We start from the raw sequence: 18,181 nt of genomic DNA on the forward strand, positions 1-18,181 counted from the left end.
ACGGCGTACAGAGAATCCCAAGCTATCCATCTCGCACGAGTGCGCATCAGACTACCCACTTGGGAGAGCTAGGCGACATCCCCTCCCAACCCGTCAGCACCAGAGACAGAGAGACTGAAGAGAGAGCGGCGAGTCCTTTTCAACACACGTCGCCGTCAGAGAAAGAAAAAAGAGCCCTAAACAGCAGAAGAGCGGGGAGAGGGAGGCCCAGCCGGCCCACCTCGGATCCCATGCCTGCGCGTTCCGCGCGTCCCCGTCGTCCCCCGACCCCGCGAGCTCCAGCTGGTTCCGACCCAACTGACCCTCCGAGCCCTCCGAGCCCTCTCCCCCGAGTCCCTCCGACCCATCAAGTCGCGCTACCTGGCTGGCGCCTCCCGAGCCGCACCGCGTAGGAACAGTGCACACGGCCACGTCCCTCTCCACGCGCTAACCTATATAACCCGCCACCTTTCCCTCCAAATTCAAATCGAATGCTCCGACTCGTTCCTCCCCCCGCTCAGCACCGCATCCGCCGGGCACCCGCCATGGACGTCGGCGCGTTCAGCAGCGACTACTCCTCGGGGACGCCGTCGCCGGTCGCCGGCGGCGGCGGCGGCGGCGCGGACGGCGATGACGCAGGCGGCGGCTCGTCCTCGTACATGACGGTGTCGTCGGCGCCGCCCAAGCGGCGCGCCGGGCGGACCAAGTTCAAGGAGACGCGGCACCCGGTGTACAAGGGCGTCCGCCGGAGGAACCCCGGGAGGTGGGTCTGCGAGGTGCGGGAGCCGCACGGCAAGCAGCGGATATGGCTCGGGACCTTCGAGACCGCCGAGATGGCCGCGCGCGCGCACGACGTCGCCGCGCTCACCCTGCGCGGCCGCGCCGCCTGCCTCAACTTCGCCGACTCGCCGCGCCTGCTCAGGGTCCCTCCGATGGGCGCCGGCCATGACGAGATACGGCGGGCGGCCGCCGTCGCGGCCGACCAGTTCCGGCCGCCTCCCGATCAGGGCAATGTGGCCGCCGAGGAGGCCGCCGCTGCACAGCCGGAGGCCTTGCCTAGCGCGACGCAGAACTTCGATGACCCGTACTGCATTATCGATGACAAGCTCGACTTTGGGATGCAGGGGTACCTCGACATGGCGCAAGGGATGCTCATTGACCCGCCACCCATGGCTGGTTCGTCCACCAGTGGCGCCGACGACGATGACAACGGTGAGGTTAAGCTCTGGAGCTACTGATCAATCGCGCGTGTTTGGAACTTCCCTGTACAGCCTATGGGAACCTAGTACTGGTTGCCATTTCCCTTCGGAACTCGACGGTAATGTTAATGTATCTTCCCTGCTCTCCTGATGAAGTGTGATCAGGAGCAGCAGAAGACTGGGGCTTCGATCTCAGTTTGGTAGACAGTTGTGGGCGTTTGGCACTAGATCATCACCCTTGTTGCTGCACAATGCATGAGATCAGTGATCTCGGGAGTGCTTAGAGCACTTGTGTAATAAGCAGCAAAAACATGTGGTTTGATATTATGGATTTGCAAATGGCCCGGTGTTATTTCTGCACATTGAGAATTTGACATCTTTCAGGGATCACAAATGAGAAATAATCCAGCTAGAACTCATAACCAACCACTTCATCACGAAGATCCGTTATATGCGTGATCTAAGTCAATGTAGTTCTTCAGACTTGAAATCTTTACTGCAGCACTCGATAACGATAGTACGATACTACAACGATGAATAATACTACCACTTGTTTTAGTACTGAAATTTCTACATTGCTGAAAGATTTTCAGAAAGGTAGATTTTATCCATAAATTTTTTAATGCAAAATTATTTAAAGTATGACGCTTCGATCTACCATAATGCCTTTTTATTTTTGTTGGGTTCGTTTTGTTCTTGGGGTTTGTTCAGAGCATCGATCTGTGCCTGATAAAACCATTATCTAACTAGTTTGTTTTTCTTTTTGTTTTTTTCGGAAAGGCCAATGTCGCGCCTTTAGGTCTCGCATTTTAAACAAGAAAGAAATGCCTATTATTATAGAGTACAGAGTAAGGTTAGTTAAGGACGATACAAATAAAAATGCTAAAGTTATGAAGTATTGATTCTGCAAAGAACATTTTTTAGCAAGATCTGCAAAGAACAATTAACTCTTTTACCGGAAGAAGCACATTGAACTGGACAGATGACAGTTCTTCTATGGACACATCTCCTCTGGCATATCTTCAATCCACGCGTGAGAAAATAGAAAAGCAACCTGAATCAGGATTAATTCAGGATATCATAAAAACTCTGCTGTACTTCATTCTGTTGACCGAGTATGAGCACTAGTCCTTTTTTAAGGTCTAAAACATTCTTCCTGCTTATCCTTAACAAAGTGCCAGCTCGTGGTTAGCGTTGGAGACTTGGGAGCTGATGATGGCCAACTGATAACGGAAAAGGCTTTGACGATGTCAATGAAGCTCCCTCTAGGCCTAAGCTGGCAAAGCCGCGGGAAAAAGCGGTCCATACCATAGTGAGGTCTCCCGTCACCTCAGAGCTCAGAGCCTCAGGCTCAGAGTGGAGGCTGACGGCCACTCGCTGTCGCGCGCGCTCCCTCCCTCCCCTGGGTCGGGCGGCTCGGACCGCGAGTTCCACCTTCCAAATTCCAACCCAACAGAAGTAGTGCCCCCGCCAACCGCCAGCTCACGGCGTGTTTCTTCTCTTTTTTACCCAGTCCTCCCGCGGGTTCGCGCCGCCCCTCTCTGGGAACGTCGTCTCTGGCCTCTACGACCAGGGCTCGTCTCAGTTTGCTTACGCGTGCAGGCGCAGCTGAATGTAACAGGGTTCTAGATCAGAAAAGCTCGATACTGAATGTAATTCCCTTGTGTGGAATGACTTCATCAAAGCTAAATAAATAAATTTATCTTGAAGTGATAATCATGATGATTGGTGCTTGCAAGCAGACTGATTTCAAGGAAGACTCCAAAATTTATCTTGCCTGAACTTTATTTCATCGGGAAAACACTTTACATTATAATAATTACTAGCCAGGGATAAACTGGCAAGAAGCATCAAAAAAAGGAAAGGTACAGAGGAGCAAAAGGAATAAATACAAGGAGAAAAACACCAGAAGAAGACAGTTAAGAGGTGAAGAAGTTGCTACATCTATACGACCAAAGGAGGAGAACATTTCGGCATCGTCTAGAAATCTGCATGTTAGTGTCATCCTCGTGTCCGAAGACTTTCGCATTCCTGCATTTCCAAACATTCTAGATGATACAAATCAGCACCCTGCTTCTAATCCATGGGTTCTGTTCTTGCAGGGGTTTGACGTCCCCAGGGCTTCAATACTATCAATTAGCAAGGTACCCTGCGCAAATAGCGTGGGTAGCTAGAATTTTTTTAGCGTAAGATTTGAAAAGCTTTAAACATCACTGGAAAACTCATCTTCAGTCGCTGTTGGGAAACAAAAAGAATCCAGTTTTCCCAACCGGGACTACGAATTAAGTTCCAGTCTTTAGTCCCGGTTTACTCAACCAAGACTAAAAATATCTCCTTATCCCAGTTGGTACTAAAGAGTTATGCGCCCACCGGAACTAAAGAGCTATGCAGTAAAATATTATTCTAAATTCTAGGGAAGCTCCCACACACGGGCACGCTACAAAGTCACATGATTTTTCCTGCGAAGTATGCGCGTGCGCGGTGCATGGAATTTGAACCCACGACCTCTTTTCTCGCGTGTAGCTTCCTTAACATCTCACCTGCACAACATATTTAATTGAGTAGGGGGCGTTTTTCCTTTTGTAGTCACCCGTGAGAATCCTTTAGTCCCCGTTGGTGTTAACAACCGGGACTAAAAGGCCTCCGGGGAGTATGAAATTTATTGTGTTACAAATCAGGACTAAAGGATCACCTTTAGGCTGACCCTTTAGTCGCGGTTGACCAGGACTAAAAGGTCTCCGGGGAGTACGAATTTTAGTGTGTTACGTACCGGGACTAAGGGTCACCTTAGTCCCGGTTGGTGTTAACAATCGGGATTAAAAGGTCTCCGGGGGAGTACAAAATTTAGACCTCTCAGGACCAATTCGTTTCGAATTTTTTTTTGAGGATCGATGTTTCGCTTTCTAGTAGTGTAATCTATGCAAATAGTTTTGTTTAATCATATCATTATAATTGTTTTGGTCCTAATGGTCTCGACTAAGGGGTTTTTTTGGGATCCATAGCGGCTTCAGAAATCGATGGAGTTAATCCAACGTGAATTTTTTTGAGTGGATTAAAAAATATGGAGTGCAGCAACTCCAAATAGTATCATGTGCTCACGTTGCCTCTCTCTCCTGCCTTGCCTCTGCTCCTAAAAAGCTCAGCCCGCAATGCCACGATCATCCAGCATGTGTCCCCAACAGTGAGTGTTGAACAATACTACTTCAGACGGGCGTGCGTGTCAAATATTGATTTTGAGTAGCTTTGTTCCATATCACATCGCCTATGCTGCAACTATATTGTTATTCATGTCTCCTAAATATTCAGCTCTCAGCCAGCCGGGAGTCTACTAATCACAATTCTTAATAGATAGACATCACCATCTCAATGCTTATCGTCGTTGCTGGTGGTGATTGCGATGCCTAAATGGTAGCGACTGTGCTAGGCCATGTGTCATGGTGATACTTGAACTGGTGACTAAGTTAGAATCACGTCGCTTGTTCGACATGGCTGCATAGAATTCTTGTCATTGTTGTGACCTAATTCCCTTGCTCATTATCGTGGCGCTCTCCAAGTCGAGCCCTCTCTAATCGCTTTTTGTACGGTTAGGACATCCTAAAAACCTATAGTAACCTAGTTATTCAAGAGGACTCTAGTAACTCAGTGGAGCCCTTTCTAGAAATACACTATCTTGCATCTTGCTCTTCCATACTTAGAGCCACATATGCCCTCTTTTTGTATACTTTTGCAGACCACATTTCTTAATATGAGTGTAATGACGTGCTCCAGCCATGGCACATGCCTCGAGCCACCGCTGCTCGAATCTTGTATGCTGGAGTTCGATTAGCAAATCATCTTTCCAAGCAAGTGTTGTTGAGATTACTGGTGCTGTTTGTTAATTCCTATAAGAAGGCAGATGGATGGTTGTGAATACGATATACAGACCATAGCATGTTCACAGTGGATAGTTTCGGCTAGGAAGTTGTCTTATACTCCCTTCACTAAAATTGTAGGTCGTTTTGAATTTTTAGATTTATAGATTTTGCTACATAGCTAGATATAGTGTATATCTATGTGCATAGCAAAAAAATATATGAATATAAAAAAGCGAAAACAATGTGCTGATTATGGGAGAAAATTTTCTTCTTGTTGATTTCGGCGGGATGACTATGTTCAGATGAATGGCTGAGGCAAACAACCAAAGTGTTGATTCCGGCCAGAAGATCATCATATTTGTGGCAGGACGTCCAATTGTATCCATTTAAATATAGGCTAAATTTCTTTACGGATGAAGCTAGAGTCCAGTTTCTTTACTTATATTTATCCTGTCATATTAGCTAGATATTAATTGTATTTGACATTGGCGAGGACTCTTTATTTATCCAACTTGGCAAAACGAATCTCCGGTTCAATTTGGGCCATCGGATCATCATTAAAATCAATGGTGTATATTTATTAATCGTATTCGATATGGACTCTTTGCACTAGTATAGACCGTTAGATCTTCATAAAATCCAACGGTATATATTCTTCTTTTTTTAAGATTAATATAAGAATTTCTAGACCTTCTCGACGAACGTGATGACTTCTTTTAATACTATTATATTAAGATAATAGATTGCTGATAAGGAGGTCAATTCGAGATTGATAACGACCAGAAGCTAGCACTTCATCGGCACTTGATGAAGAGGCGCAAGCACGTAAAAGATAATTTCACCAAACGTAAATGGTACGGGGACGAAAAGTAAGTTTTTTCCCCAACTAGAATGAAACAATTCAACAGCAGCCTTTTGTTGTACTATGGCCAAATGTGTCTATCTAGAGCTTGACCAGTTCAGTTTTAGGGGCAATTTGTCATCTGATCCTTATGATAAATTTTGGTTATGGATAATCATCTCTTACCAAATGGTTAGGTTCCTTTATGGTGGAACCTAATTCACCTACATGGTTACTCGCATTTTCCGGATTTTCTCGGGGAATTAAAGACATAATTCCTTCAGTATATGTGGCGTCACCATCGATAACGAGACATTTATAGTGAACTTTGTGGATATTTTTTTGTGAAGAATAAGAAAAAGGTTGGTTTTTATAAGAAGTTTATGAGACATCCTCCTAAGATCATCTGCTTGGTGTTTTTTTTCCCACTGGGCAGGTCTGTAGAAATTTCTGAGAATGGAGCTTATTATTGTTGAAGATGGCGGTGATGAGGTTTCAAACACAAGAAATCACAGAATCTGAAAATCAGTGGGTGATGGTTCATTAGTACTGGCACAGAGGCGGAAAATATGAAGGCATTACACACGTTTGTGCCATATGTTGATACTTTTCACCATATGAAAACAATGATGTCTTGTATTATGTATTTTTCACATGTTCTGTCACACACATACTTGGAACTGTGTCAATGGCCTGGTGATGATGGTTATGCATCTCAACCCTCCCGATACAATTCGAGTGCTATGGTTGATCTAGGTGCATGCCGATCTCCTTATGTGATTATAGTGCCAGAGGTCTTGGCTAGTCTTTACAAGAAAATAAACTTATTGGCATCTGCAATGTAGACCAGCAATAAACAAGATCATCTAGATGTGGCTACGGAGATGGTGGCGTTCAGGTATGCAATGCATTCGGTAGGCAGGCTGAGAAATGTGTTCATGAAGAGGTCATCGATTGGGTCGACGACGGCCACCCCAACCAGCTTGCATCTCCCTTTATCGTCCATTCTTTCTCCAGTGCCGGATCTTATAGCTCCCCTGGATTCCTCGGAGGTCAGTGTTGTGTCGATGAACAAAGGCGGCGCTTTGTAGATGCTCCCCACCGAGAAACAGAACCTCGACCTGAACTTGAGATCAACCTGCAAAGGAAGATGAGTACAGTGCTCGTCAACACCATTTTTTTTTTTCTCGGAGGACGTTTCTGCGCGTCATTTCACTAAGCAGCTAAAGAAATCAGCCATAGCTGACTTCTGAACTTGTTCATCACATATTCTGATTACCGGAACTAAACAACGCGATTGCTCTTGGAATAGCAGATAATACTCCGCACTCTAATGCCTGATAGCCAAAAATACTACAGGTGGGTGGATGCAGAGAATGAGAGAACGATGGTGTCTGCAGAGTGCAGACTGCAGTGTTACCTGACCAGTGGCTCGGTCGATGGTTCCGCCAAGGGCCTCGGGCAAGATGTCGATCTTGAGGAACGGCGGCAGCGGCAGGCCGAGGAACCTGGTCGTCGCGCCGGACATGGGCGGGATGTACAGACTCGCCACGTCGAAGTCGACGAGCACCGTGCCGTTGCCGTCCTCCCCGCTCTCGGCGCCGCGCGCCGCGCCCACGCCGCGGCCGCCCTGCGCGTTGTACACGAAGTCCGGGTACCTGGCGATGCCGAGCCGGCATCCCTCCCGCGTCCGGAACTCGACGCTAAGCGTGCCGGTGCCGGGCCGCGCTTGCTGCGTGGCGATGGCGGGGGAGGATCGCTGCTCGCTTCCGGGGGCGCATGCTACCACCGCGGCCCCGCGTCTTATCGACGGCGGCCGTGGGAGTCTCCGGTGCGCACCAGCAGCGGAGTAAGCGCGCGGTTGTCTCGGATTCGCGAGTCTTTGCAGGGTTGAGAGGTCTCGCGAGAAGGTTTTGATGCTGCCGGCTGCCATTTGGGCGTGCGCGCACGGTGGCACGGCAGCGGCGGTGAAAAGCAGCTGACGAAGCGACGATGATGCTTTCCGCGGGGTATATGAGGCAGCAATGGCCTTCGATGGCCATGGCCTTATCGCTTCGATTTGTTGCCGCTGCTTTTGTCATCCTTTTTCCCAAGGCCTGGAATTTCTTTATAAAAAAAAGGCCTGGAATTTGCCAGGAACTAGTCGGTTCCAAGAAGTGGGCCTTGCTATGCAAGTATCAGGCCTTCCAAAAGATTTTTTTATTTTTTATTTTTTATTTTAGTATTTTGTAAAAATATATAGTTGGATGAAAAAATTGCAAAACTAGACTATTGTCGCCGTCCTTACCGCCGGCCTAGGCGGGGTAAAGGGCGGTTGGGCCGGCGGAAGGGCCCGGCGGCGCACTACATTTTTAAAAAATTATAACTAATTCATATTAATTCGGATGGAGATAAACTTTATATAAAACTTATAGACCTCGACGAGATCTACAACTTTGTAGTTAAAACTTTTTTCATTTGATATCATATTGATGCTCAAATAATCGATACAAGTTTCAGATCTAAAATTTAATTTTTAGATCTGAAACTTGTGTTGATTATTTCAGCAATTAAATGGCTCCAAATCAAAACAGTTTGAACTACAAAGTTGTAAATCTCGTCGAGGGCTATAATTTTCATATAAATCTTATTTCTATCTGAACTCGTATGAATTAGTTATCATTTTTTGAAAGTGTGCTGCCCAATTTCAGATCTAAAAATTGAATTTTGGATCTGAAATTTGTGTTGATTATTTGAGCACTAATATGACATCAAATGAAAAAAGTTTTAACTACAAAGTTGTAGATCTCATCGAGATCTACAATTTTTATATAAAGTTTATCTCCATCCAACTTTATATGAATTAGTTATGATTTTTTGAAAGTGTGTGCGGAGGGGTGTACCCGTTACCGCCGGCTGGACCGACGGGGCGGTAAGGGCTTACCGCCGGCCCAGCCGGCGACAATAGCCTAGTTTTGCAATTTTTTAATCCGACTATATATTTTTGCAAAATGCTAAAATAAAAAATAAAAAAATAAAAAAATTCCAGATTTTCTTGTCAAAGGATCTAGCCTATTGCATTTTACATGGATTTATACCCGATCTTGCCTAGGCAATTGGGCCAACCCTCTCCGGAAAATGGGCTAGGCCAAATTTGACCTGACCAACGCTTTAAGTATTACTAAAATAATTTACTGAAAAAGATATTAACCAATTTAGGAAAAGGAAAACAGTTAGTGAATTTCAAAAAAAATAATTTTATTGCCCATTCGTATCCAGAGAAATATATATTGCTCAAACTGATCCAAAATACCAAATACTTTTTTTTACGAACTAGGCATGAAAGCTGACGGCCACCTAAACACAAGCAACTCAAACAAACACTCGAAACACCGCAGACTCCAAGCTACTACTCCAATACTAATACCACTCAGCCACGCTAAACTCCACAACTCAACATCACCGTCGGCTGCCACTTGACTACTACATCAGCCGCTTGATCACACCCGAACACTATAGTTCTGTTCTTTTTTCCCTTAACATAATTTTAGAAAAGCACATTATCTTGCACAAAGGGTTTGAGAGTACAGTGCTTCCCGTCAGGGCCGTCGACCCCAGCCTCTCGCCCATAACCTCTACCATTACTTTTACATCATTCCATGTAGATGTCGTCATTCCACGCTTCCTAATTTCTTGTGTTGTCACCCTATTATTCTCTAATTACTTAAAACAATGTTTTAGAAGCCCAGCATAGTTCGAATTCTAGTACTCACATTTAGAAAAAAGAAAAAATAGCTACATACTAGTACTACATTCTTGTTTGGTGTACAGGGCGAAATTAATTTGGCTACTATTAGAAAATGTCTATGCGCTAGCTAATTGCTTGAGCCCGTTTCGCTTCTCGAAGGAGCTAGAAGTCGAAGCTGGGCCCCACTTTCCCATTTTTTTCCTTATTATATTTGGGGAAAAAAATAGAAATCGACCATCCCAGCCGTCCGTCGGCGGCGGCGTAAGCTGCCACCTATGGGCCGCGTGCGGAAAACACAATCAATAGCCGGAGTCGGGCCCTCGGTTCCGCCCGCGACCGCGCGCGCGAGCTAAACCCGACCCAGCAATCGGGCCACCGCCCCCTTCCTCTCCGATCCGGATCTCCCCACCCGCTCCGGCGAGCCATCGCCGCGTCGCGACCGACTACCTCATAAACCTATCTATCTATCTATCCATCCGACTTCCCCGCCGCCGCGCGCGCCCAATCGTAGGCTGCGCCCCCCATATACCTCTGCTTCCGAGCCAGCAAACCCTAGTCGGCGCCGCCCATGGACGTAGAGACCGACGGGCGATTCGGCAACAAGCGCGTGCACAATCGCCTCGGCCCGGGCTCCGGCGGCGGCCCGTCATCTACCACCGGGAAGGTCTGCAACTACTGGCGTGCCGGGCGGTGCAATCGCTTCCCGTGCCCCTACCTCCACAGCGAGCTCCCCGAGGCGGCGGCGCCGCCCAAGCGCCCGTCTGGACCCGGGGGGAACGTCTGGCGCAACCCCAACTCAGGGGGACGAGGAGGTGGCGGTCACAATAGATGGGGGAGGGGCCCTGGAGGCGGCAGCGGGACTGCGGCCCACAGGCCGCCCGACAGGCCCTGCAAGTACTTCCTCGCCGGTACCGATTGCAGCTATGGCGAGAGGTGCCGCTATCCCCACAGCTACTGCATAAGCGATAGTATCACAATGCTCACCCTGCTCAAGGGCCACGAGAAGGTATGCTTAATCCCAATTGCCAATTAGCCTGTCTGGTAAAGCATGAAACGTTGCTAACTGAAATGCTCTTGAGTCAGGGTGTCACGGGCATTGCACTGCCCACCGGGTCGGACAAGCTATATTCTGGGAGTAAGGATGGAACTGTTCGCATGTGGGATTGCCAAACCGGGCAGGTAGCTGAGGCATCATTAGATTGAATCTTCGAGAGTTTTGTATGTTCCTTATGAAAAAACAAGAATTCAGTACTTCTTTGCTGTTGGTGGTCTGTTAGTGTGCCGGTGTCAGCCCTATGGGTCGCGAGGTTGGGTGTATGATCAGCGAAGGTCCATGGTTATTTGTTGGAATACCTGATGCGGTGAAGGTAAGTAATATACTTCAAATTTGTGCATTACTCACTGTTTCAGAACTTGGGGCCACCTAGCCCATCATGCGATAGGCTTTATGCATGACTCTCCTGCTTAGCATCTAATTACCTGTGTAGCCCACCTAGTCAGTGATTGGACACCATGCACCACTGCTACTCCCCTAGTTCTTTTTAAATTCTGTAATTCGTCACCACTGGTGTTCTGCATGTGTGTGAATACATGATCTATTACTTCAGGTCTGGAATACGCAAACATCAGCGGTAATGGATCTTACAGGACCAACTGGGCAAGTCTATGCACTCGCTGTTGCCAGTGAGCTACTCTTTGCTGCAACACAAGTAAGATTTTCATCCTTCGGGTTATCTTTGTTTGTCTTGAAGCTTTTGATTCTTCATTTACTTGATTCTCTTTTGGTGCACTTTTTGCAGGATGGTAGGATTTTGGCATGGAGATTTAGTGCTGCAACTAACCGTTTTGAGCCAGCTGCTTCTCTTGATGGCCATAAGCTTGCTGTTGTTTCATTAATAGTAGGAGGCATGAGGCTTTATTCTGCTTCAATGGATAAAACAATCAGAGTATGGCAAACTTGTTCACATCCTCATTTTAAGATAGATTCAATTTACGCAGGAGTATATGTTGCGTTTGAGATTTTAATTTCTTGATGTTTGGCTATTCACATAATGATGTATTGCTTCTTATCATTTCTGTTCCTCGTAGTCGAAGTTTTTCGGTGCATGTTCAATTAATTACTCATACTCAACACAACTATAAGTTTCTCTAGTGTTTAGGTGGCAGAGCTATTTGTGAGTTCTAATAACAATCAGATAAACAATGGATTATGACTAAGATCAGCGGATGAATGTCTGCTAGTATTCAGTAAAAATAAGTTCAGGAAAATGTTGAAACTTAATGCTGGTGCAAACTTGTTCACAAAGAGGCACTATTATTATATAGGTGGTACCAGCATGTATCATATAGTATCTGCAGTTGGCAATCCCTTGATTCCTTGTGGTAGCATGTTCGCATGGACGTTTTGTGTTGATATTTCAATTGGCTGCTGAATATTTGCAGCTAGTGTTTGAAAAAAAGAAAGAAAAGAAAAGAAAATAGTACTGGAGAATTAAATTGCCAAAAAATACCCATGCCAGTGTTGGTTCAATGTCCTAGTGGTGGTATATCTGAAAGTTGAATTTATTCTCAGTGCAATGAATGCTTGTTACTCCAGCATTTTGATGTCTTCACTTTTTAGGAGAATGGGATATCACTTGTGTTGTTATGTGCACGACTTTGTCAATTGAATTCATTGCTAGTGATAGCTGTCAGGTGTTATTTTATTGCATATTACCTTTTCCTATCAAGACAACAGAAGTTTCCTTGTCTTTTTTGTTCACTTCATTTTTACAAATAATAATAACAAAACGTGTGAATTTCAGGTGTGGGATTTGGCAACATTGCAGTGCATACAGACTCTTTCTGATCATACCGATGTTGTTATGTCTGTGCTTTGCTGGGATCAGTTTCTATTATCTTGCTCTTTGGATCAAACAATAAAAGTTAGTTCCCATCCTTGCCTTCATTTTGTTTAGTAATTTCATAAATTTATGTATTCATATTTCAGATGTTGCCCTTCTCAATGCTGTTCATGGTTCTAATATTTATTTTGGTGCAGGTTTGGGCAGCTACAGAGACTGGAAACTTGGAAGTAACATACACACACAAAGAGGAGCAGGTAAAAGACCCTACACTAGTACCGTCTTCATTGCACCCAGTTTGTGTTGTGCTATTATAGTCTACCCGCCAGTGCTAACCACTGAGATATCGTTATTGTCTTGTTGAAACATACTTCCTCCGTTTCAAAATGTAGGTCGTTTTGGCTTTTCTAGATACATAGATTTTGCTATGTATCTAGACTAACCCTATATTTAGGTGCATAGCAAAATCTATGCATCTAGAAAAGTCAAAATGACCTACATTTTGAAACGGAGGGAGTAACTGATATATTGAACCTGTCTAAGGTGGACCGATATAAGGACTAGACCAGCAATTCAATATGTTGATATATAATACTTTAGTTTAATATGTAATTTAGGTTCACTGTTATTTAGCTAACATATACTAGATTTGTACCCTTATAGCAGAAGTAGCTGGAGATGAACAGACAAGCCTAACCTAGCTGGTTTTCCACTTCTTGATGGTTGTGCAATAAAAGAATCACGACAGGCCTTTATTCAGTCATATTTATAGTTAACTGAAGGGAATTTGGTGTTCTTGCCCCATCTGTGAACTCCGATTGTGATTTTGCTTTCCTTTTTTAACTTTGTGATTTTACCCCTCCTTTTTTATAAATGGAAAAAATATTCAGAGCAATTGGAAAAGGCAGTACTACCCCTAAGCTTATCCACACATACTCGTGCATTTCCTCCCTCCCTTGTGACTCCATTGCTCAAGAGAGGCCAGGCGGAGGTGGCACGGGCGGGAATGGCCGGCGCAGCTGAGGTGGTGGCAGGGTGGCTCAACCTCGATGGGTTGTCTGCTCCTGCGCCGTTGGTGGCCGTCATTGTCAGGTAGCGGCCGCGTCTCCGAGCCGTCACCGTTGCTTGGCTGGTGGCTGGTGGCTTCTGGCGTTGGGGCACTACGGGCCGCCTAGGATGCAGTGCGTGCGGTGTGCCGTGCAGGAAGGCTGCCATAACCCAATGCCCATTGGCCCTGCTAACCCCTGAGAATCTGAAACGCTGCTCATCCCATGCCAGCTGTCACCTAGATCTTACCACAGTAGATAATCGCCCGACCTTGGCCCCATGCATAAGACCCCTGTCCTCCGGCCACATCCGAGTGCTGCCCTTTTGGTTGGATGCATAGTGCTGGTCATGCTTGCGCGGCCGCTGTATCCAGAGGTATCGTTCGTCGGCACTCTGTGGTAGCACGAGCCGGAGCAGCCCATGGGCAGCCGCTGCTATGGCCTGACCTTTTTGACATGTAGGCGCTAGGGTGTGTGAGGCTAGAGCTCCTCAAGGTGGAGCTTCCAAAAGGATGGTATGCTCATAGAGGTGCTCCACCTGTGGCATGAGATCATCTTAGAGGGGCTGGGGGCGTCCATGGGCCTGCCGATGGTGCTCTCTGCTCTGCTCTGGATTGGTGGCAGATTCTTGTTGATTTCTCCTGTGAGAGGAACGGAGGCTGGTGCTTGGGATTTTGGGAAAGAAATTTTATTGATTTTTGGCTGCCGCTAAGAGAGATTGGTACCGTGAGGGAGATGGATTGATGTGCTGGATTTGATTTGGCTATCAAAGTTGCTGTTGTAATGCTATCAAAATTTTCTCAGAATTTGTCAAAGTCTGGCCATATTTAAATTATGCAATTTTTGTCAAGTTGTGTTGTCAAAATAATTTTTAACTCTGTCAAAATGCTATCCGGATGTTTGATATCAAAGTGGGATAAAATCATATAGTACTCAGAAAGGTAGGGGCAAATCCGCATGGGCAAACTTGTCTTTTTATAGCTGATTTGACACCTTCAACTGATCTGAACGGAATTGGGGTGAACTCTTATCTTATCTCACCATTAGCCTACAAAGTAGGGGCACAACCGCACAAACACAAATGCCCCTTAAGGCCTTAACTGAAAAGTGCCACCCCTAACAGGTAGAAATGAAACACCGACCTGCAAAGATATTATAAAATGCCCTACAACTTCCAATAAAAGGGTTTAGCCTGCAGACAGAAGGTTCTTTGATGTTATATTTCCCATACCCACCACGCACTAAGTCCTTAAAATACCTTAATCTTCCTAAGGGGTAATTGAGAATAGTATTTTTAATCACCAACACCCCGAAATCGTGATGTTAAGTAGTTACTGTACTCAACTTTAAAACCAATAACAACTGCTATATCCATACTGTTCTTTTTTTTTGGATTTTTTGAAATGAGAACTATAACTTCTGTCTGTACTCATTACTGTGCATGAGAATCTGTTTCATTTTGTCACCACTTTAACATTTCTTTTTCAACAGTGTTCATGATCATCTTTGCCTTTATTTTTTTGAACATGCAATGCTGTGTTGTCCTTTCTTATGTTTTTATGCTAATGGTTTTCTTCCATCTTTAGGGTGCACTTGCTCTCAGTGGTATGCCTGATGCACAGTCAAAACCTGTGCTACTATGTTCATTAAATGACAATACTGTCCGCCTATATGATCTGCCATCGTAAGCAAGCTGTCATACTAAGATGTTTTTCATGCGTTCTATTTCTAATGATGTTATCAGGAGTGACTCTTGCTTGTTTTACAGGTTCAGTGATAGGGGCCGAATATTCTCCAAACAAGAAATTAGGGCAATACAAATGGGTCCTGCTGGTTTATTTTTTACCGGGGATGGAACTGGTGAGCTGAAGGTTTGGCAATGGGTAGATCGAGCCCAGACCTAACGAACATAATGTGCTAGAATAGTTTCACTCGTGTATTTCATGAGGAAGTTCTCGCAAATATGCATAATGAGTTGTGGTTGGCGGCCAGTTCTTTTTTGTGATATGCCCTACATTTATTCGCAAAGGATACAAGATTCAGTTGATCTGGCTGGCAGTTCATGCTGGCACAAGCAGAGTCTGCTAGACTGTAGTTTTGTCCTGGTATGAATTTCAAGATATGGAAATAATTGCTTGTAATTTGTAAAGCACTGGAACCAGCAAGTATCTGATCATTGCTTGGAGGTGCTGACAGTTTCAAAAGGATATGCTAATATAAAGGGTTTGTTCAGCTGCATTTGTACACGAGGAACTGGTGGTTTTTCTCAGAAGGCCATTCTTCATTGTTTGAGGACTATGGGCATCTTTCTTTTTCAGAACTGTTGAACGATCACTTTTTTGCTAAACTGATCATTTCAGTTCTTGTAACTTCATTCGGCTCGGTGAGTGGCAGCAAGGGCAGCTCAAAGTATTCGGGAGCTCAAGGCAAAGCTTGTGTACCAATATTTATCTAGATTTTTGTTTGGATAGCAGCGGGGTATTTGTTGATGGTATTGTTTGTATTTGTTGCTGAATCTGAGAGAACAAATTATGCAATCAATTGGAATTGTGGACTACGTGGTGCTGTACTGTGCTTGCATGCTTATTTGGATCAGAAATGGTAGCAACGGTAAAATGTGTGCATGCTATTTTTCTTCGTTTCAGAGTTCATCTGAGCACGATATTTTACCTTTGCTGCACCAGAGCCGGGTCGCTGCTATCTATTTTGATGTCAGTACTTGATTCCCTCTGTCTCTGTTACTTCCTTCCATTCCATCCATGACCCGTTGCCGGGCAAAAAGTTGGGTTACTTGGATGGACCGCTATTGCTTCGGCCCATTTGAATTGCTAGAACTAGAATGCGGCCCCAGAAAAAAGTTGAAAACTTTCGTAACGCCCAACGTGTAACGAACCATAACGGACGCATCGGTTTGTTAATGATTGATCGTGAGTCATGACAGATTCTGGAGAGGCCACGGGCTGTGCTTCTCGGTGGTTCTTCACCAGTGTTCTCAAATCATAAGCAGAAAGCTTTTGTTGAGAAGTTGGACAGGACAGGAACGATACCGAACCGGAGACAGAAGGCGACGCCGGCCGATCATTGTGCAATGATACCCTCTGATACGCCGTACGCGACTGGTGGTGATTTGTGCGGCATCTCCCGCGGCCCCACCGCAGAAACTAGCGGCCCGTGGCAGCGCGTACGTCAAGGCGTCATCGCTCGACGCAGACTGATGTCAGCGTGGATGGGATGCTGAACAGTGACTTGGTGACACGAGATCCCATCGATCTTTTCATGTCGGAGCACGCACACATCAACGACGAGACGAGACGCCAAACGATCGATGCTGCCACTACCATTAAGTTCCAGTCATTTGCGGAGAAATATGCATCAGTCATTTGCGGAGAAATATGCATCTCGTGATTCTCAACTGACGAGCGATTGGAACATAAAGATGACGCTGATGACCGTGATGAGCGTGGCGATTCTTCCAGCGGTTTCGCCATCCACGACGACGACCTTCTGGGAAAGATAATGTTCTCCTTGGGAAAGCTAGCAAGAGGGAGAGAATATCCTTCGGTACATTCCTGTAGTACGCTAGTACTGTAAAGCTCTGTAATTTTTAGGTAGCCATCCGTGTAGGGTTGGCCAGTATTTGCACCCATGTGCACCGATAGCACGAGAAAACGTCCGCGTGGCAACTCTCACAGTCGCACAGTAGCATCATACGGAAAAGAAGGCGACACCGGGAGTTTGGTTTATTGCCGTAACACCGACAGCTGCTTGAGCATATCACTGCTTAAAAAACGATTTGCAGGGATGTTCCACCCAGCATATCACTGCTATTAGCAGGGATGTTCCACCCGCACATACAAAACGAGTTTGTTATTGTAGCATACGGCTCGTCCTTAAAGGATTATTTGCAGGGACGAGTCACAGGACGACCCGCCTCTGGAAATGGGGGCGACTTCCAAGTGCGGATGATGGGGTGACCTGTCCCTGGAAATCATAATTTGCAGGGATGGGTAATAACAGCACCCAACCCTGGAAATAACCCTCATTTCCAGGAGCGGGTGTGGCATCACCTGCTCCCGAAAATTATTTCCAGGGGCGGGTGATGACGTGGCCCACCACTGGAAATGGGTACAATCTTTTATGCATGAATGCGTCATACACATCCTCAGCAGAACACTTGGCATAGTGCCTCATTGCCTTCCTGAATGTGACTATGGTAGGAAACAAGCTCACAAAAATATAAACTGTAGCTTACAAAAATAAGTGTCATATATAAACCAACAGATAAGTCATGTCACAACTCAACATAAACACAACCAAATGATAGATCCCACACAACAAACATGTCACATTACATATGAAGTTCATAGATCACAACTCAACACAACCAAATGACAAATTCCACACAACAGAGACAGAACCAAGATTCATTGACAAATAGCACTACTACACTATCCATTTCTTCACTTAGCATTAGCTACTTCCGAGGCAAAGATCCCAAATATGACACCTACAATCAAGGTCACAGCAGCAGCAATGGCAGCCATATTGCATCCACCCCCAGCAACCTTGTTTTTCTTGGCCACAACAACCTTGTTTTTCTTGGCCACAACAGCCTTGTTTTTCTTCCCCAGAAGATGATTCAACTCTCCTACTTCCAACTTCAGTTCATTAACATGCCATTTCATTTCTCCA

The 18,181-nt window shown here is 45.6% G+C and overlaps 3 protein-coding genes across 3 annotated transcripts; 2 read left to right on the plus strand and 1 right to left on the minus strand.

Annotated features, from left to right (window-relative positions):
• The first annotated feature begins 485 nt into the window (after window positions 1-485).
• On the plus strand, window positions 486-1,538 carry LOC101753556 (dehydration-responsive element-binding protein 1G). The gene has a single exon (XM_004953380.4). The coding sequence runs from the start codon at window positions 525-527 to the stop codon at window positions 1,215-1,217; it is 693 nt and encodes a 230-aa protein (XP_004953437.2). The 5' UTR covers window positions 486-524; the 3' UTR covers window positions 1,218-1,538.
• Window positions 1,539-6,470: 4,932 nt separating this feature from the next.
• LOC101753979 lies at window positions 6,471-7,928 on the minus strand. The gene is made up of 2 exons (XM_004953381.3): window positions 7,294-7,928; window positions 6,471-7,011 (listed from the first exon to the last, which is right to left on the minus strand). Exons 1-2 carry the CDS (start codon window positions 7,804-7,806, stop codon window positions 6,736-6,738), a joined length of 789 nt encoding a protein of 262 aa, XP_004953438.1. The 5' UTR covers window positions 7,807-7,928; the 3' UTR covers window positions 6,471-6,735.
• A 1,951-nt stretch (window positions 7,929-9,879) lies between these two features.
• Window positions 9,880-16,046, plus strand: LOC101754376 (zinc finger CCCH domain-containing protein 17). Its single transcript, XM_004953382.4, has 9 exons — window positions 9,880-10,606; window positions 10,684-10,779; window positions 10,878-10,967; window positions 11,208-11,309; window positions 11,400-11,546; window positions 12,405-12,524; window positions 12,641-12,700; window positions 15,076-15,173; window positions 15,258-16,046. The coding sequence occupies exons 1-9, from the start codon at window positions 10,169-10,171 to the stop codon at window positions 15,391-15,393; spliced, it is 1,287 nt and encodes a 428-aa protein (XP_004953439.1). The 5' UTR covers window positions 9,880-10,168; the 3' UTR covers window positions 15,394-16,046.
• The last annotated feature ends 2,135 nt before the right edge of the window (window positions 16,047-18,181 follow it).

Source organism: Setaria italica, chromosome I, assembly GCF_000263155.2.
Source record: "Setaria italica strain Yugu1 chromosome I, Setaria_italica_v2.0, whole genome shotgun sequence".
Classification (NCBI taxonomy): Eukaryota; Viridiplantae; Streptophyta; class Magnoliopsida; order Poales; family Poaceae; genus Setaria; species Setaria italica.

Excerpts from the sequence above, each read along its gene's own strand:
- LOC101753556 (XM_004953380.4), top strand. The coding sequence starts at position 525 with ATGGACGTCGGCGCGTTCAGCAGCGACTACTCCTCGGGGACGCCGTCG.
- LOC101753979 (XM_004953381.3), bottom strand. The coding sequence starts at position 7,806 with ATGGCAGCCGGCAGCATCAAAACCTTCTCGCGAGACCTCTCAACCCTG. Across the intron at positions 7,012-7,293 it reads TCGACCGAGCCACTGGTCAG|GTTGATCTCAAGTTCAGGTC; the intron begins GTAACACTGCAG and ends CTTCCTTTGCAG.
- LOC101754376 (XM_004953382.4), top strand. The coding sequence starts at position 10,169 with ATGGACGTAGAGACCGACGGGCGATTCGGCAACAAGCGCGTGCACAAT. Across the intron at positions 10,780-10,877 it reads GGGATTGCCAAACCGGGCAG|TGTGCCGGTGTCAGCCCTAT; the intron begins GTAGCTGAGGCA and ends GTGGTCTGTTAG. Across the intron at positions 15,174-15,257 it reads CGCCTATATGATCTGCCATC|GTTCAGTGATAGGGGCCGAA; the intron begins GTAAGCAAGCTG and ends CTTGTTTTACAG.